The sequence below is a fragment of the Melospiza georgiana genome, chromosome 3, assembly GCF_028018845.1.
Source record: "Melospiza georgiana isolate bMelGeo1 chromosome 3, bMelGeo1.pri, whole genome shotgun sequence".
NCBI lineage: Eukaryota > Metazoa > Chordata > Aves > Passeriformes > Passerellidae > Melospiza > Melospiza georgiana.
The window spans coordinates 65,247,198-65,269,867 of record NC_080432.1 but is presented as its reverse complement, the minus strand read 5'-3'; the positions used below and the strand labels follow the sequence as shown (position 1 = coordinate 65,269,867).

The following is a 22,670-nucleotide window of genomic DNA, read 5'->3' as shown; positions in this document are numbered from 1 at the left end:
AAACTATAAAATGTGAGTTAATTTTTTTTTAATTTCCCTATTGGGAAATCAGCCAGTGACATCTTCCCAAGACAACTTTGGAGCCTCAGTTTATCCTTCTGCAAGCTCTGCTACTGCTACTGTCTCTGTCTCTGTTTCTATTTTCAAAATCAGATGTAAAAAGTGAGGCTTTTAAAGCCTTCCATTTATGTGTGCCAGAGTCTGACACATTATCGCCTTTTATTTTGCCCTTTGTTTTTCCTGATAAACCGTGTGTCAGACACAAACATCCACATGCTTTTGTAAGAAAAGATTAAGATAAAATTGAGTAAGGAACTTCAGATCCATTTAATGTCTTTTACATATTGACTCTTCCTCACGGATTAAGGGTTTGCTAATAGTGCCAGGGAAAATTCTGTAATGGCAATAAATTACCTTCTGAGGCTTTTTCATATCTATTTTCCATTTTTTTTTTTTTTCCTGAGGAAAGATAAAGTATTGTATTTTCTGTCAAGACTTGTAAAAATTTGTCTGTGTTGCCTCCTCTTTTATTCTCTGTCAAATTAAATGGGACAGATTAATTCATCGTATAGAGTTGGACCAGAATGAGAGTTTGGCTTTGACCTGGTATGTTAAAAGTATTTGAAATGAAGTGTGCGTTTATTGTATGCTCCAGAAGTAACACCCTTGCTTGACTTTGTTCTACAGATGAAACATGAGCCATTCTTCTTGTTTGGCAGCAAGCTTGAAAAGAAAGTAGTGGGGAATATTATAAAAGAAAGAGTAAAAGGAGACATTCATGGAGATAAAGACATTACATCCAAACAAACTGAGCCGATACGAATTAAAATCTTTGAAGGAGGGTAAGAAAATATAACTGGAAATTTAAAGCTCAGCCTGTCATTTTACAGACATTTGAAAATGAATATGAATTAATTAGAATGTGAACAGTCTTCTGTATTCTTGCCATGTCCTGTAGCTCCCAAGTCTCTTCTTTTTTGTGTGTTTGTCAGTCTTAAAATGCACCACAGGGTACTTGTATGCTCACTTTGCTACTTTGCTATTAAGACAATTGTTTTCCATCTGTGTGAGAGCACTTGCTTGCAATTGTTACTTTAATTTCTTAAGTCATAAGGAAGTGGATGAACTGTTAACATTTTGATATTTTCTGTGCCATTTCTTTGTATTTAATGACTTCCATGAGGATGTGTTTCCATTTTTAGGCACTTGTGTACTTCCACTCAGTTGAATGGGTTGACAAGGTGTTCTTATTCTTGCAATATTGTATTATTTACTGAGGTTGGCTTTTGGAGATTAAATGTAAAATGCCAATGAAATCTATGGTATCTAAGGATAATCCATAGATCTGTCATGTATGGTTGATAAAATACTGTTTCATTTTACTATGACAATCTATCACTCAAGTGATAACAGAAGCAAATAACAAAGAGGGGAAAGCCAATTAACATTATTTTGAGACTTATGAAACTTGTTAAGAAAGGAAAATTAAATAGACACTTGTTTGTCTCTGCAGTATTCTCTAAAATGGAAGATATTGTTGAGTTTCTTTTACAGAATTCTGACACAATGCACTTAGTTTGCTAGTTTTTAGTTGTGCATAGTCAGGTGGCTAAACAAGATGTGATTTGTAGTCTTACCAAACTCAGATGGTCCCAAAGCACTGTTTTATTGGGGTGACTAAATAGGTCAGGAGGGAGATGTGAGAAATTCATAAATCCATTTCCTTTTCCTGTCAGTTTGTACCCTTTAAAATCTCAATTGTCCTTCATTGATGTTGTGTTTTTTTCTATGATTGAATAATCTCCATGAAATTACCATTGCCATTTCTCTGTAGTCTGCAACACTGAAGGAGTATAGCCTACATCTTGCTTGAAAGACTGAAAAAGTTCTTTTGGAGATTTTTATAGGTGTGCTGGCCCAGACACCCTTGTCCTGTTCTCTGTAGTTGTACCTTGTCCTAGTACCTAAGCCAGTAGACTGGCTTTACAAAAGTGAGCCAAATTCAGTTGTAAGCCTAAGTTTACAAGAAATGTAAAGAGCTGGTGCTTCAACTCACTCCCACTTTGAAGAATAAAGTTGCTTCCCACTTTGTACCATTTCTGAATTTGGATGACCCAGGTGAAGATAGTCTGCCTTGATGTAAGCTACATGATGAGAGGTCAGAAGAGTGAAAGTGTGTTAAGAAAAGCAACTTAAAGGAGAATTCAGATGAGTGTGAGCTGCAGCAGATCACTCTATAAAAAACTTCTACTATCTAATACTTACGTCAATAAATTTTGTGTGTTAATTGCACTACCTTAAGTTTTTCTGTACATCAATAAGGTTTATGAAACTATTTGAGTAAAATCATGTAATTCACACTTCACTTAGAAATGTCTCCTAGTAATACTTAGCTATGTTTAGATACCCTTTGAGTAAAACAAAACATAGGAAACCTTGATGTGCACATCAGTTTCTGGAGTGGGGAGAACAAATAGTCTGTGCAATAGACTGGGACTTCCTCAATAGAAACATAAAAACTGCAAAACTGCAGCAAATGAGGTGATGCAGTGATGCACTCTTTCCTCGTGCATCATAACTTCATGGTACATTTTACAACAATTATTTGTGGAAGAACAGATTAATTCTTTCCATTCTTGACATTCATTTGGCTATTTTTTAAATCGGTGTAATATACCTTAGACATTATTGTCATGTCTAGCACTGCTTTCTGTCAGGGTTATTGAATTTTTCCTTCTCTTCAAGTTGTTGTCTATTGCACTTAAAGCTATCTATTGTCTATCACTTCTTAAAGCTAGTTTTTGATGTGGGTGGGTTTCTATGCTTGCTTCTTGGCTGTTTGTTGAGCTATTTTGTTCTTCTCTCTTCAAGCACACCTTCATCTCCTCTAAGCACATAGTGCAATGAACTATGTAGCAAATGTCTGTTGTCTTCATGTCACATTTTCTCCCCTGGATAGACAAGTATGAATGGTTGTACCTTGTTTCAGCAGGATATTTTCATTTTGGTTTTCGGTTTTCATGGGGAATGGGTTTCCTTAGGCTTTGTGATTGCTTTTGTTTCATAGGTGTGAAGAAGGTAATTAGCTGAGAAAGATCTGTGGTTGTCTGCTTTTGGTCTGTGTGAAATTAGCAGGCAAGTGGAGCTCTGTAGCTGCCTTGTGCCAGTGGGGTGGAGCATTCATATGGCAGCTGGGCCATATGAATGCTCCACCCCGCTGGAGCAAGACAGCTGGGGCTGGGGATGAGTGAGAAGCTGAAGGAGCAGAATCAGAATTGAGGCAAAAAGTAGATCATTGAATCATAGAGTTGTTGCAGTTGGAAGAGACCTCTGAGATCGAGTCCAAATGTCAGCCAGTGCCACCAGATGTCACAGCACATCACCACCTCACCGCAGAAAGCCCATCAAGAGCTTTTTGTAAGCATCATAGCAGAGGGAGCTTGGAAGGAAGAAACTAAACCCCACATTGTTATCACTGGCAGGTGGCTTGATTCAAGTGAAATTACCAGAATCACAAAATCTGCCTTCCATCATTTGACTGCAGATGTGACTGATGGGATATGAAGCAGTATTTCTCAAAGAAAAGTGGTAATTTCAGGTTCAATCCTTGCTGCCTTACAGTTAGTTACTAGTGGTGTGCAAAGAAAGAAGGGACAGGACAAGCATGCCTGCTCATCTGACACCTAGTTTAATGACATTAGCTGACAGCAAGAATTCACCATTTGCTTATGTTTGTACTTTCATATTTACCAGTAATGGACTCTAATTGAAGAACCCAAATAGAATAACTCAATTATAACTCAAATAATAATTCAGTTTTGAATTATTCTGAAATTGCAGGACTCTGAGAGTTATTAATGCTTTTTAACTCAAGAGTCCCATCCTAGTCAAACTCTGAGCAGCAGTGGCCAAAGTCCTTACATGGAGATTACATAGTAGGAAGGGGGAAATTACTCAAAGCTTTGAGTGAGGCACAAACTAGCAGTAAGATCGAATATTCCTGAGGTCTAAAAGGTAATCACCATGACTCTGACTTCTGGTCTTTTAGTTTTTGCACCAGCCCTTCTTTAAATGTCAAGTTTGTGTGTGTAATTTCTCTTACAGTCATTGTTATGATAAAGCATACTTAAAGAGTCAAGGTCAGTTGTGGCCAAAAACCATCTATATGAATGATGAAGAGACACATGTTTTATCGTTCTCTTTGTGTCCAATGGGATCTGACAGGTGACAGAAGCCAGTGGAATGAGGTCAAGCAGAAGAAGAGCAGAGATGGAACATCAGAAAAGCACATATAATAGCACAGCATTTATCTTAGCAGTATCAATCAGGGGTGGTACAGTAGACTCCATCCCAGAAAAATAAGACTGTAAGGAGAGATGAAGAGAAGATAAAACAGCAGTATTTCAAATAATAATGGACTTTTCTTTTTTTTTGTCTGTGGGAGAAAGCTTGGAGGAAGTTGATGAAGCAGTGGATAGAGAGATGACTAGCAGTCCTTGGCATGTGCATATGAAGGAGAACCTGGGAAACGGGGCAACCAAGATCCCAAAAATATTGTACAGAAAACCTGCTAGAGAGATGACTAAATACTACATTATTTTAGACTATTCCAGTTTTGTCCATGCTGCCAGGGACAATGAAGGATATGGGAGAAGTACAACTTTGTTGGAAGTGAGATGAAAAAAACCTGAATTTAGGCATCTGCATTTGAAAGAGGAGCTAATGAGTTTAAAAGATAAGAAGATTGACTTCAGAACAGGACACTGTTTTTCTAGAATATTAACTTCAGAATTTATATTGCCTATGATATAGCTAAACATATGGGAAAGTGTTCATCTAAGAACAGCACACTTGAAAAATGTTCCAGCTCTGTAACCCAAAAATTGCCACTTTTTTTCTTGTAGAGTTATCATCGCATTAACAGAATCTTTCACATAGTCCCTTTTTTATTTGAAGTACTGAATGTCAGTATCAACGATATTTTGTGGGTTGTGCATCCACAGAATGACTGAAAGTACTTTGTGCTGCTTAGGATGAGGGCAATAGAGGATGGAGAGCAGAAGAAATATTATTTCTCAGTTCTTGCACTTCCTGGATTTTACTTTGAGTGAATGAGGATGGAATTCTTCCCCAAAGGAATGCAGTCTTCAAACCTCAGAACAGCCGGAGTAGATTCCCTGGACTCCTTTAGATTTCAGTATTAAGAATTTACATGATAATAAAGGCAATGTACAACTTTACATAGATTTTCATATCTTATTTATTTTCTAACTACACACTATGTGATCAGCAAAAAAAAAAATCGAAACCTTATGTCTCTGTGTCAGTTCTATGCCCTAAGAAAAATTTCAGTAATAGCTTTCTTCAAAGTATCTGTGTTTGACCATTTTATTTCTAAAGCATCACATACCTGAGTGAAATCAACTCCATGTCTCTTTGGGGAGCAATTTATCTTTGGGGATGTCAGGCATGTGTAATGTGAATGAATATATCCTTGCTCGTCATCCATGTTCCCTTTATGCTTAATGGGAAGAAACGGGCATTTCCAGGATGTGATTTATCTGATTCCAAGGGATAAATACACTAAAATAGTTAAATGAACGGTGCTGCAAAATAATGCTGTTTTCAGTGGTGGTAAATGTCTGTGCTGTACAAGAATACAGTGAGCTGAAATTCAACCTATAGGCTTATATTTGGAGTTGTGTCTATAGGAATGGTTCTTCGTTGGTTTCCTGACAAGGTGTTTTTACTGTTCTCATACTGCAACTTGTTGGTTTCATATTGCTTAAATATATTGGGGCCAGTACATTCTCTGAAAGCCAAATACTTTATGAGTTCCATACTGAAAATTCAGTAGTTCCTTTGGACTTCTGTGAGTTTGCGTTGATTATGAGGATCAGATGCATAGAAGTGATGTTTGTACATGTATCAGACCTAAAATCTGAATGACTTAAGTACTTGCTCTCTTCCCACAGGTATAAATCAAATGAGGATTATGTCTATGTCAGAGGTCGTGGCCGAGGAAAGTACATTTGTGAAGAATGTGGCATTCGCTGTAAAAAGCCCAGCATGCTCAAAAAACATATCCGCACTCACACTGATGTCCGGCCTTATGTATGCAAGCTGTGCAATTTTGCCTTCAAAACTAAAGGTACTTGACCTTTTTAATTGAGCTCTTGCCACTTCTGGAGCTATTTTGCCCTCTGGGACTCAATCACCCATTGCAATCAAGAAGAATATTTTCTTCAGAATAAAATTGTTATGTTTCTATATAAAGGACGTAATAAGAAAGTTTGTTCTCTTCCGTACAATTAATCCAGGGATTTTGTAAGACTCTGAGACTCCTAGGATAGCTTCATTGAGAACCTAGAGACTCTTAGATGGTCCTTCTGTCTGCAGGGAAAATGTAGTAGCATAAGAACCACCTTGAAAAATAATACTTTGCCAATATTGTTGCATGGTGCAAATTTTAATTGCAGCAGCACTTAAATGCTACCAGGAGACCATATTTCTTATGACATAATGTAGAAGCAGAGCATCAGCTGCTGAGGAAGACATGCCTTCACAGGCTTTACAGTGGGTCAGTTTCAAGTTTATAAATAATATATGTCTCCTAGATGGGCCAGTCCATCCACTGTGGCATTAATTATGAATAGAGATCTGATAGCTTCTGTTCACATGTATTTATCAGCTTAGAAAAAAAAGCTTCCATTTGTCACCCTGTGGCCACAGATAATGGTATTCTTTGGAATTCAGATTCGTGATGCAACCATTTCCTTGAAAAAAAAATCCTTTCCTTGGTATCATTTCTTTGTAGCACAGCCTAAATCAGCCTTACATTCTGAGTTTCTTAGCTTCCCTTTGGCAGACAAAAGAACGGATTCTAGTCCCAGTGCAGTGAAACTTAACTCAAAGGAGGAGAAAGGATGCTGAAGGAAATTTCTCCCAAGATCCCCGTGCAGTTTCATGGCTGTTTTGAGGATTGAGAATTGTAATAGTTTCCATGACTCCAGCAGTTCTTTCTGTGCCAAAGATGGGAACAGCTGATGGATGGTAGTAGACCCATCAGCCTAATTTAAGATGGGAATGTTCATGGGCATGTAGAGACAAAGACGAGGAGCTGCTTGTTTGTAGTCCCAGTAGACCATCTGGTGAGCTGCTCTCATATCATTGCTTACATTTGACATTGCTGGAGGAATGGGTCTTGAGTAGGGACTTGAAGTACATGACAGGATTGTGGTTTTATACCTGTGTTCAGAGAGGACATTCCAGGAAGAAGAGGTGGCATGGAAAAAAAAAAAAAAAGAGAAATTGCTTGCTGTGGCCAGCATTTCTGACAAAGAAGGAGAAACATGGATGAGGTGGTTTACTCTTGCACAGAAGGGGCACGAGTAGCAAGAGACTAGGTTAGCCTTTGAAGTACAAGCAGTGTTTAACTGGTGCATTACTGATTATAAGCAGTTGTCAGCCTCATAACTACTGTTGCTACTTTGCTGTGAGCAGTGAGGACAAACTTTCAGAAGTACTTATGTTTTTAGTTTTTGCGAGCATTTAGCCATCCAGAAGCATCAATGGCCAAGTTAAATTTTTCATGCAGTGCACAGACTCAAGAAACTCCTAGTGAGAAGGGAATTATTCAAACTAGCTGGAGCTGAAAGGCAGAGAAGAAGAGCATTGTGAGTTTCTAAGCACACCTGCGCTATTCAGCAGAGGAGTGCAGTGTTCCTGACCCCAGATGACATGTACCACAACACCATCTGGAGATGCTGGTTGGGGTCCTAGAAGCAGCATAAATGCATTTCCAGAGGGCTTTCCTTGAGCTAAGAAACACCATGACTTGGTAGTGGGTTGGGTTTGCTTGTGCCATGCTTTCCCGTTTGGGTGTTGCAAATGAGGCTGAAGTGGCAAATGGATTAGAGCGATATTCTCCAGCTTGTGCTTTGTGCTCAAGATTCTTTGTCATGAAATGTCTCTTGGGGCCAATCTCAACCCAGTTTTTTAATCTATGAAAAAACAGACCAAGACAGGCGCTCCAGAAAGTCAATAGTCTAGTGTTAGATTGCTCCCTCAGGGGAGTGGGAGATTTGCTTTCAAATCTCTGCTGTGTCTGGTTTAGATCCGTACTCTAAATCTGGGAGCTGAACTTGAATTTCCCCCGTCCCAGGTGGGTGCTGTAAGCACAGATCCTCTCAGTTCAGAGACTGCAGCTAGATGGTAAATTTGCATAGAAAAGTCTCCTATAAGTGTCTTGTTTTGGTTTTTTTTTTTTTTTTTGGTGGGGTACTTTTGCCTCCAAATGCTTCAAATACATGGAGCATTTGGAAACCATGTGCGAAGTTAAATGTGAGAGCCCTTACCCGGAAAGTGCCACTGTGTAAATGGGAGCATGAGCCCTGAATGGCTGCTGTGCTGTGGCAATCTGTATATATTATGAACAGTGAGTCCAGGAACAGGTAACATCCGAAAGTGGGTTTTGTAGGGGTGCCTAAATATTACGCGGAAAATTGGAGAGATGCCTATGTACGTCTCAGGCCCTGAGTGTATTTAATTTTTTTATTTTCTATATAAAAACCGACTCTCATTAAAACAGGCTCTGAGGCCAGTGGTCTTGATGAGTCAGCCCTGTCTGTTCTGGTGTTTTCTAAAGCTAAACCCCATTATCTGCAGTATAATGGAGCTAAGATACACCAAAACCTTACTTGAAGAGTGATCTTTGTTGTTGTCCATTAATTACATTAATCTCTGATCCACAGGAAATCTGACAAAACATATGAAGTCTAAAGCACACATGAAAAAATGCTTGGAGCTTGGAGTATCAATGACATCTGTAGATGATGCTGAAACTGAAGAAGCAGGTATGTCAAAATGATTTAATTTAGTTGGAACAGCCTCATTCCAACAAAAGTATGGAAAGTATGGAGTCTGTAAATGACTCACTGCACTTTAGCACAGTGATGGGCATGGGAAAATATATTATGAGTATTTGGGGTATTTTTTAATTAGGAGTTAATGTTTTAATAAACAGGAAGTAAAAAAAATCCTATCTAGTTGTCTGGGTTATACTTTTTTTACATGAAGAGATGCTAGAAATAAAAATATGGCCTGTTGTCATCTGTCTCATATGAGGTTCCCAAGAGTGAACTTGCAAGGTCGTATAGGATGAATTTGCTTCCATACTTCAAGTTTAGAATTTTAGGCATTATTTTGAAAAAAAATGTGGTTTTAATCGATGAGGAATGGCTTTATGCAGCCATCCCAGGTGAAGAGCATCCAGCGATGGCATTGAGTGTGCTGGGTGGGGAATGGTTGTGGTGTGAGAGGTGGGATATGTGCTAATCATTTGGACTTGCTGTGGTTGTTTCAGAAAATATGGAGGACATGCAGCAGGAAGCAGAGAAGAGCAGCAGCCTGGCAGGGCTGTCAGCAGAGCACCAGTTTTCTGACGCAGAGGAATCGGATGGCGAGGACGGCGATGACAATGATGATGATGATGAAGATGAGGATGATTTTGATGATACTCAGGGAGACTCGACACCAAAAACCAGATCAAGAAGCACCAGCCCGCAGCCCCCTCGGTTCTCCTCCCTGTCAGTGAACTCGGCTGGGGCATCGCAGGGGGCTTCCCCAGAGGGCTCCCTTTCCGTGGGACACTCTTCCCTCATCAGTTACTTGGTCACCTTACCTAGCATTCAGGTTACTCAGCTTATAACACCAAGCGACTCCTGTGACGACACACAAATGACAGAATATCAGAGGTTTTTCCAGAGCAAGAGTACGGATTCAGAGCCCGATAAAGACAGATTGGACATACCCAGCAGCATGGACGAGGATTGCACGCTTTCGTTGGATCCCAGTTCTTCTCCGAGGGACCTCTCACCTTCCAGTCGACAATCGTCACCTGGCTACGATTCTTCACCCTACAGAGATAACTCACCAAAGAGGTATTTGATGCCAAAAGGGGATTTGTCACCCAGAAGACATCTGTCACCCCGACGAGATATTTCACCCATGAGGCACCTTTCCCCGCGGAAGGAGGCTGTGCTGAGGAGAGAGTTATCACCAAGACGGGACGTGTCCCCGAGACGTCACCTGTCGCCAAGGAGACCAATGTCACCAGGGAAAGATGTGTCTGTTCGAAGAGATTTGTCTCCCAGGCGAGAGAGGCGATACATGGCCTCCGTTAGAGCCGCGTCTCCCCGGAGGGGCTTGTACCACAACCCAGCATTGTCCATGGGTCAATATTTACAGTCTGAGTCTATTCCAGTGGGACATTCAGTAAGTATGAAAGAATATTTTCATTCCTCCTGTAGAAAACTGTGCTCTTACTGAATTTGAGCATTTCAAAAATCTTTGCAGCTTTGTAGAAGAAGAAGACATAAACTTTGAGTCTTGGTGGGAAGTCTTGGAATAAATGCAAGAAATTTGGAATAGACAAAGACCAAGTCAGGATGCTAATACATTTAGATACACTAGAATCAGCCTAAGGGACAAGTGTTCACTTGGTAGAACTCTGAGTAGCTCCACGAACTTCAATGAAATTAGACTGGTTTGCATTTTCTGCCTCCATATTCATTACATATATATATGTGTGTATAATTTTTAAATGGCCCAGAAAGCTTACATGGTTTGTGAGGCTTTCTTCTGCACTGTAAGAAATATTGTACTTTCTGGACTCTCAGGTGAGATCCAGCCAAAACCAAGGCTTAAAGCCCAGTTCTTGTGGTACGGTGCCCACCACTGAGTATTGCTTAATGGAATAAAAATGCTAAGATAATGGAACCTCTTAGAAAAGCAGAGTGCACACTGAAATCATGATCTGTGGCTGGAATTTAAAGGATATTATTGTGTGAGAGGAGCAGGCAGCTGTATGCCCCGCAGGAAGTGCCACAACCGTTTGGGTGGAAATATGCAAAATTTGCGCAGCTGCTGTCTGTGCTCTTCCCTTTTGGTAAATCAGCTCCCAGAAACTGCCTGATTGGCACTTTTGGCCAGCTCTAGCATTCACAAAGCACTCCCTCCACAAATAGATTGTGGATTCCTTCAGAGGTAAGGAATGGCCTTCCTAGGTGTGAATTTACTTAATTATTAACTATGCTTTCCTCACCATATTGCTGTTGTGGCTGCCCTCTCACTGCCTTCCTATATGTGGGTTCAACCTGGGCAAGCTACTTCAGAACTCGTTGCTCTTCTCCTGGCTGGCCTCTTCTTCCTGCTTCCCCATTCCCAATCTTCTTGGCTCTCCGTGTAGTCTTTGCAGTGTTCCTCTGTGGAGGAGAAGAATTGAACCTTCAGTTCATACAGTCAGCATTTCTCAGCTCTGGTGTATTTTTCTCTGTAGAGTCAGGCTGATGTGTTATCTGCTCCCAGGATAAGGGATGAAGGATGCACCTGGGCAAGGATGTTTGGAGCTGGGGTGGACCAAAAAGAGCTGAGACGCTGCCAGCTTGGCAGATCCATAAGTGATTTCCCAGCATTTCAGGGGTGTAAGGGAAAGCTGCAACTTGAGTGGCTGTATTTATGGGAGAGAGCAACAGAGATGCTTCTCTCACATCTTAGACGGTGACTGATTGACTAAATGGTCCTTGAGAAAGGGCTTGCTGAAACCCTGCTGCTCTCTGACAGGAGTGATCGCTGCACAGCTGAGAGAGGGTACAAATCCCACCAGCAGTTCTGCATTCCGGACTGTGTGAGGAAGCACAAGTGGGTGAAGAGTCACTAGTTTAACTAGTCATGATGTCTTAGTATCAGATGAATGGGATCATATGGGATTCTACAGCTGACACTGTGCAGGGTGCCCCAGTCCCTCATGCCCCACATGATGCACACTGGCATCCTGTAGTAAAGGATTTTAGATGTTAATGATGCTAGCAAAAATGGTAATCCTTGACCATCTGACAGTTCTTGCTGTAATATTTTTCTTATGCATTATGCACACCTTCCAGCAAGGCGTTTAGCACATTGTAAGGACTCTCTTAGCACTTCTCATTCCTTCTTTTAAAGAGTCCACCATGCCAGATAGACTTCTAGTGCTTACCTTGTTTTTTGAGAGTCAGGCATGTGGTAGTGAAAAACACAATGAAAAATCAGTTCAGTTGTCTTACAGAAAGGATCAGTAACTTGATGGCATATTGGGTGTTTGGGAGAGAAGGCCAGACCTCAGTAGAGTCACTACAACCTGAATAGAGGAGGCATCACTGGAAGCAGAGCCCAGGCAAATGTAAATGAAAAAAAGGACAAGTGAGGATGATTGCCTGTTGCAACAAATGACTGCAAGGAAGGAAATATGCATTCCTTGTCTCTTGATGCCTTTCTGGAAAATGGACTTTAGCCAAACATTAGACAAGCTTAAGTGAAACACAAGTTATTATACTCAGCATGTGGGAAGACAAATAGCACCTGAGCTAGCAATAAGTGAAAGCTGTCAGAGAAGAAAAAGGAATAAAGGTTGTTTTTCACTTTTTAGAGCAGCAAAATCCAGCAAACCAGAACATCATTAGCAGCTGCATTGGTGATGCTCATGCTGGCTTACAATCCTTAAAGTACTTTCAGAGCTGCATTGGGTTCCCAGTCCTTGCAGGAGTAAGGGCAGTTTTGTGCTTCCAGTGCCTGCAGTTCTCAGAAGAGCCAGTTTTCTTTCTTCTCAGCTGAAATGGATGTATTTGTTCAGTCTCTTTGGCCAGTGCTGGTCTAGTTGCCCTTCATCTTGCTTCCTGTTGAATGTCCATGCACTTTGGTGGTCTCTTGCAAAAGGCTTATAAAGTGCTCAGGCATGAAAAGCACTACATAGAAAGCAATTAAAATTATTTGTTTAGGAAGTGGAAAAGAGCATGGTGAAAGTAAATATTTTTTTTAGATTGTATAAAAATACAGGAAAATACACACTTATTTTCTCCTTTGGCAAGCAATAGCAGGATAGACTCTTGCAACAGATTACTCTCTCTAAAGTAGCCTAAGTCTCTAGTGTATGCAAGGTCACACTTGGCTTTGACTAGTTAACTTGGTGTCTTTAAAATTAATGCCAGATTTCTTCTGTTCTCTAAATACATTCGGGATCTTCTGTCAATTGCAGAGGTTTCTTTCCTTACTGAGGAGGCTGATGCCATTATCAAAGGGCTCAGATTCTTCTTCCAAGTCATCTTCTGCCAGTCCTGAGAGAACAAGAAGTAATAGGAAGGCTTCATTTGTTCTCCCTGAGTGAATCTCTTTTATCATTTTCATTTGGATGAAGCATATGTCTCTGTTGTCACATTTTTTGTGTTTTGACTCACATTTTCAGTCTGGGAGTAAGTGACCTGGATTGTTATCAGATGGAATTAAACTGAAAATGTGCACCAGGAGGGCAGCAGGTGCCCTTGAACTGTGAGTGGCCATCCAAGTGACTGCAAAGAGGCCACACCGGGCTAGACTGAAGCAACCTTTCCTTCCAAACCCACGACACTTGTATTGTGAATATGGGATCCAGCACAAGCAGTTTTCACTCCATTCCAGCTTGTCCCAAACCTTAGTACACTCTGCTACTTCCTAGTGCAGACCAGAACCTTTGCCTCTTCTTCCAGTCCCAGGATAGACACAAAGAGATCGAGGAGGTGCCTTGCTGGGAGTGGCACAGACTGGTCTCTCACAACTATCTTAGCTTCTAGGCAGTAGTGGATTTTGCTTCTGCTGCCATCTTGTTGCTCATCTCATTCATTTTGAAGTCTGAAGCCTGTCTTGATATATTCAGAAGGGATGAAGGGAATTAGGCACCTCTATGACCACTTGAAAGTTTATAGGACTTATGGTCCTTTGATCATCCCGAACATGGATATTAAATCACTTCCCAAACACTCACTACTTTATCATCTTGAGTGAAGTGCATTCTTGTACAGAGAGCCAGAAATTCTGAATTCCAGGTAAACAGTAAATAGGTTCCCTGGTGCATCTGGGCTACTGTGGTGCATTCTGTGTTGGGCTGCAAATTGAGCTGATCCTGAAAGTGAGGGCCACACAGAGTTACAGTCACTTTATTGGGCACCATGTCTTTCAGGAGGCGCATTGGTAATGTGCTCTGTTACAGATTTTCACTGTAGAGTTCAGTGTTTTCTGGTTTTTAACTTTAAAAATCCTCAAGTACATTATGACATGCTAATCAAAGAGACTGTTTTCAACCCAACATGTTTTTGCAAGCTGTGGTCTGAGGCTGCCCAGAGGATGCTTGGCTTTGAAATGTGATCTTCCTCCTAATCTCGCACAGCCTGATTTGGGTGATGTACCAGATACAGGGTAAACCCTGTCTCATCCCTGAGGCATTCTGAGGGACTTGTGAAGCTAGGTTTGGCTTTGCTCAGGGGTGTGATGTGGCAGTCTAGCTTTGTGACCAGGTCAGAGCATTTAGCGAGGAGCTGCTACAGAATACTGTTGCTTGGGAAATTATATGTTACCTGGAGTTGAAGGGAAATATGCTAAACTGTAACAAATGAGAATTAATAGAAAACTAACTGGATTCCCATTACCTGACAAAGAGAAGAGCTCAGCTCGCAGCACTGGCAGCAGCCCATTCTGACTGCAAAAAGATGCCATGACTTTGTGCTCTGTGCTCTGTGATCTAATCCTTGCCCTGTCAACTGCAGAAAGTCTTTACATTTTCAGGATGCTTGTTGAAAAGAGGCAGTCTTTCTCTGTGAATATGTGTGTCTGCTTGTAGGAATGAAAATGCTTGATATTGGTAAAGGAAATAAAAGCGGGGAAAGAGGTAGGAACAGTTACTAGTGATTATAACCATTTGTGTTGTTTCCAAACTTACCTGGCTGGGTTAGAGAAAAATAATCCAGTATGTGCCCAGCCAGGCTTGGAAGGTATCCAGTGACATGCACACACTGTCACTGTCTGTGTTAAAGTTGGGCATACAAGACATATATTGGATGATGCGGCGGATTTTGAAGCACACAGCAGTTTCTGTCATGTTAGGCACCTCTATCCAGCAAGGACAGACTCTTGCTCTATTCCCTTTTGAAACTCTGGCAGGGTAAAACATGAAGCCAATGTCTTTCTCAATTAGAGATTTGTGTGTGACTAGGTTTATTCTTTGATGAGTTTTACTCTTTTTTTTTTGCTCAATTTCCCTTAGCCCAAGTTCACATCAGATGTAATAGTAATAAATGTCATGGTGTTGGAAATGTCCAAAAGGACAATATGACTGAGAAGCTGGTTGACAGACCAAAGATGGAAAAAAAAAAGGGGCAAGCAGCTGTGCAGAGGTGAAGTTAGTGATAGGAAGGACTGACAGGGTAGGTGAACTGTCTTGTGGCTTGGCAGTTGCAGTTTATTTTGTATAGTTTTCCCCATTCAGCAATATGATGTGCTGTCACTGTGCTTTCTTGTGACAGTTTCTCTTTTATGAGACTCAAGTGTCTCACTTTCTGAATAGGAAAATTCCCAACATAGATTAGTCTCTGAATAATATCTCTGAAGTTTGACTCTGATGATTATGGGTCACCCTTTCCTGTCTCGACATTGATTTATATTAAACAGGACAAAGCATCTGAGCACAGTGAGATTGAGCCCTTGGGTAGCACAGAAACTGAATCTTTAATTGCCCCGTAAACCAGCTCCCTAGGATGGGATCAAGAGGTTGCTTAATGCCTTGAGAGCTAGGATTTCCCAGCAGTGAAGTGCTGCCACTTCAGTGCATTGGCATTTAGCAGCGCAGTCCTCGGGCTGCCACACCAAGGCTGTGGTAGCATTGCAGCCCTGGGGCAATTGATCCATGTTTGGTCAATTTACAGAGCAGAGATGAGCGTTTTCATTCATTTAATTTCACATGAGAGTCCCTGAGAGATGTGTGGCCAAATCCCACATATAATTATGAAAATGTCATCCTGCACTTCTGTCATCATTACTCGTCTGGTCAGCAAGAAACGATACTTGATCATCAGATAGCAAACAAATTTTAAAACTTAGGAATGAAAATAAAAAGGAACCCAAAAGGCCAGGGCATATTTAATACTGAGTGGAGATGGAGCTATTCATTCTTTCAAGGCAGGAGCTAATGGGAAGGCAGTGAAAATGTCAATATTGCGAGATTGGCTTTTATTAGCCGTCACAAAATCCCCCATTCTTCTCAACCCCATTATGACTGGGTGAGTCTCCCTGGGACACAATCATCACTTCTGCTCACAGCTGATGCCTCTGCTTTTTTTATTATTTATTGTTTACACTGCAGATAAGCCAGAGGGGTACTCCATTGTCTCAATGACTAAAAAAATTTGTGTCTTCATCACACAAAGACACTTGAACTTGCATGGAAATACCCATCTGCTTTCACCAAGGATTGGATAAAGCTCCCAGGGAGCAAGTGCCTTCTGTGGGGCTCAAGAGCAGGTTTTTCAGAAGGCAGTAAATACATACATGCTGTCAGATATTCCCTGTTACGCCCAGCAGTGGTGCTGAGCAGGGGATGTTCAGACGTGTACTTCTCTGCAATAAAGTTTAAATACCAGCGCGTTTTTGCAAAAGAGAGGGTAAGGTGGATCTCCTGGCCAAATTTCTCTTGGGGAATGAAAATCTATCTACCCCAAATTCTGTTCAAAGTTTCAATTGAATATAATACCCTCCACTTCCTGACCTAAATTGCTGCATTGTGTTGCTGAACTCTATTAACTAGCCACTGCCTTTCACCTCAGAGTCATGAGCCCTGTAGGGCTGAGCTAAGCAAAACCTCCTCTGTTGTTTGGATATGCAATTAGCGGAGTTTTCCAAATGCTTTGGGATCCGTCTGGATGAAAGGTGCTTCGTGAATGGGAGGTTGTGTTAGACAGGAAAGCAGATAGGTGGTTTGGCAGCCAGACAAGAATTCTGATAGTTACAGTGCTGACATCTCTTTTTTTTTCTTCTGGTTACAGAGGAGGGGGTTGTCTCAGGCACCTTATTTCAACATTTATGGAGAAAAAGGAGGCATGGAGCATCGCAGGTCTAGCCTGTTCCCTGAAGGTCCGAGCGACTACGTCTTCAGTCATCTTCCACTACACTCCCAGCAGCAGATCCGAGCACCTATCCCCATGATGCCCATCGGGGGGATCCAGATGGTCCATTCAGTCCCCGTGGCCCTTTCAGGTTTACATTCTCCGTCCACTCTGGCCCTGCAGAGGCAGGTCTCTGAGGAGAAGCAGAGAGGAGCTGCGGAAGCCCTGGCGAAAGAGCCGTTCAGCGTTTCGAAGCCCCACGAGAAGCGTACCTCTCCGCACAGCTTGCACGCCGCCGCTCCCCCCAGCGCCCCCTCCTCGCCGCTGCTGTTGCTGGCCCAGAGCACATCCGAGGACAGTGTGGTGGCTACCGAGAGGGAGCAGGAGGAGAACATACAGACTTGTACAAAAGCCATAGCCTCTCTGCGAATCGCCACAGAAGAAGCCGTTCTGCACGGGGCGGAGCAGCTGCAGAGGCCTTCTGAGCCTCACCAGAAACCCTTAGAAAGTGCACATTTTAGCATTAAACACTTTAGTGGATCTGAGCCGGGCCAGCCCTGTGCCTCAGCCACCCATCCTGACTCGCATGGTGGTGAACAGGACAGTTTTGGTACATCACAGACTGCGCCAGCCCATCCCACCTTTTACAGCAAGAGCTTTGTGGATGTCCAGCAGCTGGGCTTTCACAGCAGGAGCGAGCCCCCGTCAAGCACACAGGAAAGGAAAGATCCGTCATCTGAGAAGAGCAAGCCGCATTGATCTGAGATGCATGGAGACTTTCACCCCATACATTTACCCCACCTTTTTTTTTTCTAGAGATAGAAAAAGTATTCAAATTTACAGCATGCCTGTTCTAAGTTACAGTAGTTTGCTATTATATATACTTTTGTTATATCAAAAGAATTAGATAAAGTAACAAGTCATCATGAGCCTGACCAAAACTAAATTTGAAATTCTTATTGGGTCTGGTACTTTTAAATTGTACAGATGTTTGTGCCTTTTCTTTACTTTGCTTATATTCTTATAAGCATTTTTTTAGCAGTAATTTGTACATATTTTAGAATTTGTGTATCTGCTTTGTAATAAATGTAATTTCTTTCCTTTTTTGGACACTTGGATCTAAATGATGTAAAACAGAACAGCATCAATATATGTGAGGTTGCACTAAAACATATTTTTATATGATTAAAACTGAACAGCTTTTATGTACAGCTCTGATTCTGTAATACTAATATTTATTTACTTTGTTTCATAAATTGTAAATTTTTTTCTTAATGTTGTGGATTGCTTTTCTATGTGAAGCATGGGATTTACTGTTGCGTAATTAGAACAAAATGTATATTGTAAAACAAGATATTTAAACTAGAGTATCTTATATTATTCTGCACTTATGCATTAGTTAAAAAAAAAAAGATAAAAGATGTATCAGTCAGTTCTTAACTCTTGTAATTTTTTTTGTCTCTTGTTTGCCGGATTGACTATAACTTAAGTGCTGATTGTGATTTTAAACTGATAGTACCGTAAAGCATTAAAGTAAAACAATGTGCTATTGTGAGTTTTTTCAAAGCTTTATAAAACAGTTATAAATATATTAAAAGTATTTGGTCTTATGTGAACATGTTGATCTATATACTCCTTAAAAAGCTATGGGAAAACATTCCACCCCATGTAAATATGTGCATCACTGGTGCCATCTGTGTAGCTCACCGGGACCGGCAGGGTTTGCTGTGCTGGTGCTTGCAGGAGCGGACTGGGGCACTGCTGCCTGCCCGAGGGCAGAGCCCAGCAGCGCCCTGACCCACTGCCTGGCCTCCAGCAGCAGGGTGGCAAGGCCCCTACGGCCGCCTGGGGCTGGGCCAGGAGCTGGCCTGCCGGCTGGACACACGGCGCCCTGCCGAGCCTGGCAGTCCCCTGCTCCGAGGGCTCACCAAGGGCCGTAGGTGTCATGGAGAAGAAGTGCCCTGGAGTGTCAGAGAGGGGTTTGGAGAGGAGAAAAAGGTGTTTCCTTGCTCTTGAACTCCACAGCTGGCCACTCCCTACTGCAATACCTGTGCCAGCTTCGGGGGAGGCTCCCGTTCTGTCCCGTTCCGTCCTGTCCTGTGGATGGAGGTGTGTGGCCCTGCCGGCAAGGCGGAGAGCACCACCACCCTGGCCTCTTCTGAAATGGGTTTCATGGGCAAGAAAGTCGCAGTCTTCCAGTGTAGGGTCTTCACCTGGGCAAGGTTTGCTCCAGAGGGAAGGGAGGAGGAGCCTGGGCTTGTGTTTGAACATGTGTGGTGGGTTACCACTACCACCAGCAGCATGCGTGCCTGCACGCACGCACACACACACACACTCAAACACACGCATGCACACGCACAGATGAAAGAAACCAACGACCTGGATTATATTTTGTGCTATTTAGTGGATTATAAATCTGTGAAAACAAGTTTGTATATTGAAAATACATCTAAGGAGTGTTCTTTAAAAAGAAATAAATATACAGTTACATGCATGAGGTGTCTAGTTTTCATGTGTTCTTTGAATTTTCCAAGTTTATTGGTGTTCCAGCATTCTGCACAAGAAGCACCCTTAAAAATGTGAGTGGCAGTGAAAAATGTGGACCATATATTGGCTTTCTCATCAATTACCAAACTAAACCAGTTTATTTCTCTGTGTGGGGGCAGAGCCACAGGTGGCATGTTGTCATAATTCTAGCATGATGGCATATGATTAGTGTAATACCATAATGGACAGTGACCATTTCTAAACATTAAAGCTTAGCTTCTCATACCCACTGCAATGTTCTGCCTTTATTCCAGATCATTGTGGTAACCTTGCCAAGAAAAGCATGTGCCAGAAAACTGGCTCATCTCAGATTGGAGAGAGGAGAAACAGTATATATAGTAGGAGATGAGCAGCCTGTTGGATCATGCTTCCATAAAAAAAAAGGAGAACTCAATTATACATTTTAAATAAACAAGCTCCATCTGATAAAAGCCTCTCTTCTCCTGGGCTTCATGGCTGTATTGAGAACAAAATGCTCTGCACAATGATCAGCTAATCAGGTAATCACAGATATTTTATTAAAAGGGAACCAAGCAACTCCTGATGGTAAATGCTCTATTAACATTGCCATTGTAAGCAACCCTCTTACTGTGGGAGTTACCTCTGACTTGTTTGATTATTTTAATTAATTTGCAGCTGCAATTTGCCATCTACCTTCTCAGCCTTGGGGCATTTTTTTTTATAATCGGTGAGCAAGTATCACTGAAATTACATGTGATATTTTTGGGTTACAATGGAGCAATGCTGAAGAGGTTTCAGGTACTTACAATCTTAATTGTATTTTCTTAATGAGATAATGTGTATACAGTGCTTTGAAAAAAAACATATCCTCATGCAGGGCATAGGCATCAATGATGACTTTTCATGCTTTGTAAAGGGTGTGGAGGACAAATGGCAAACATATCTGACAAAATTTTCCCAGGCATGAGCAATTTTCAGAATCAACTGTGCAAGCACAGCAGCAGGGACTGGGGGGACAAATAATTCCCTGAGCTCTCTGCCTGCACCTCCCAGTGCAGCCCCCTCACGCTGCCTGCAGAGATGATGATGGTGTGGGGCTGTTTGTGCCCCCTGTGATGAGCCTACAGATGGTGGTGTGGGGCTGTTTGTGCCCCCTGTGATGAGCCTACAGAGGATGGTGTGGGGCTGTTTGTGCCCCCCTGTCATGATCCTACAGAGGATGGTGTGGGGCTGTTTGTGCCCCCTGTGATGATCATACAGATGATGGTGTGGGGCTGTTTGTGCCCCCTGTGATGAGCCTACAGAGGATGGTGTGGGGCTGTTTGTGCCCCCTGTGATGAGCCTATGGATTCAGCCTCCGCGCTGGGAGACTGCAGCTTCATAGTTCCCTGCTGGGAATGCCAGTCTCCGGGCAGGACTGGAGTTCCTATGTGAGGCAGCCCCTCTGAGGGTGATGGGGAGGGGGCTGCTGCACAACACTCGGTGCAGCAGATGCAGGGAGGGCTCTTAGGACCAAAAAAAGTGTAACCCCGAGCTCTCTGATGTAAACGCTCTGTGTTTTTAAAAGGGGTGAAAAGATTTAACAGGGCACTCTAGAAGAAACTGCAGAGCCCAACAAGGATCCTTACATGCAATGCGCTAAAAAAATTCCACGTCAGGAATATAATTACCTATTATATTGTTCAAGGAGGTTATAATTTTCTATGAAGATCCATATGTCTTTTCTGTAAAGCACAAGGGAAATACAGATGCTCTGGCAAGCTCTCTTTAGTTTCTTCTCTCAGAACACTGTCACTAGAGTCACTTCAGGACTTACTCACGTCAGCAAGACAGAGGGTGTATCAGTCTCATATAACTGCCTGCACAATCCTCTCACAAAGCTTTAGATTCTGACTCAGGGCAGTAACTCTATTGCATGTTAAATACTTCTGTGTGGACTTCCCCACTGCAGGACCCACTGCCAGCAGTGGATAATAATTAGCACCAATAAAGGACATCATTTACTATAGCAGACCCCAATGGAGTCAAAGGACTTAGGTACAAAAATTTCAATTCAAGAATGCTGCAGTCAACTCCCATTTACCCCTAGAGGCACCTCAATTTACAAGGCGCCCCACCTTGTTTAAAGCTGTTTCCTGCTTTTGGGCATGAGGTGAACTTCTCTTCTTGGAACTGCCTCATGCCTCTTCCCCTCCCACTTTGACCTGGGCACCAGAAGGTATGTATTTCTTGCCTAGAGCCTCCAAGGGACCTGCCCTACTGAGTGGGTCTTTGAAAATATGGTGAAATATGCTTCCCTCTTGAATTATACTTTTGGCAAGTGCTGTCATTACCTCTCACAGATTAGTTTAATTATTTTGTCCCCATTTATGGATATCTAAAAAAAGCCCAAACCATCCCAAATCTGTGCTAAAAACAGCTAGATCAACACCTCCAGTCTCCTAGGAGAGTGCCCTAAAATGCCCCACAAGAAGTTTTTTGTTTTCTGCCGAAGTTCTCCTGCTGTGAAACAAAATATTCAGGATTCACTGGATCATCATGACTGTAGGCTACTGTCCCCAAGACAAACAGCTGTTGGATGTGCCCTGCTCAGTGGAAGAGAGCTGCCTGGAAAGCTGGTGACTGGAGTGGTGTGACAGAGACTTAGAAGGACAAGGGCTGAGTTCAAGCAGCTCCCTGCTTGAAGTCTTCTAGACAGCTTGGAGAGCACAGTTTCCAAACGTGCTTTCTACTTAGCATCCAGCCCCTGTCTGAGGTGGCTGACTCTCCTATGTCCAGTGGAGGTGGGCCAAAACTTAAAATTCTGAGCTTCAGAGTGATGAACAAATCCCAAAAGTTAGGTGTTACAATGCCTGAATCCTTTATTGGGTTTTGCCCTAAATAGCTCAGGAACAACAAGCGTTATTGATTTATTTCATTGTCCAGTGGAACAAGTCAATGGAAGTTATCCTTTTAAGTCATGCAGCCACCCCTGAAAATCCCAATCAATATTCTCTAAAGAATGTCTCTAAAGTAAATCCAGGATATTCAATGCAAAACCTGCACAGCACATCATGTATTTTTAGTCTAATCACTATTTTGGTGGGGCTTTTTTCAGTTAAGATGCCTGCATGAAAAAATCAGGAGTCTGTGTACTAATTGAGTTTATTACAGTGACAATGTTCCTGTGCCCTTTTCTCAAACACAGACTACACGCACTAAACACAGACCCTGAACATATGC

General features: G+C 42.0%; 1 protein-coding gene across 9 annotated transcripts in view; it reads left to right on the top strand.

Annotated features, from left to right (window-relative positions):
- HIVEP2 (HIVEP zinc finger 2) overlaps positions 1-18,372 on the top strand; it is a 135,654-nt gene extending 117,282 nt beyond the window's left edge. For all 9 annotated transcript variants that reach the window (XM_058019453.1, XM_058019446.1, XM_058019444.1 and 6 more), the window contains 5 exons: positions 688-842; positions 5,976-6,151; positions 8,754-8,855; positions 9,365-10,275; positions 16,881-18,372. In XM_058019453.1, coding sequence (XP_057875436.1) covers positions 688-842; positions 5,976-6,151; positions 8,754-8,855; positions 9,365-10,275; positions 16,881-17,699 — 2,163 coding nt within the window. In that variant the 3' untranslated portion in view covers positions 17,700-18,372. The remainder of the gene's footprint in view (positions 1-687; positions 843-5,975; positions 6,152-8,753; positions 8,856-9,364; positions 10,276-16,880) is intronic.
- Positions 18,373-22,670: the final 4,298 nt, after the last annotated feature.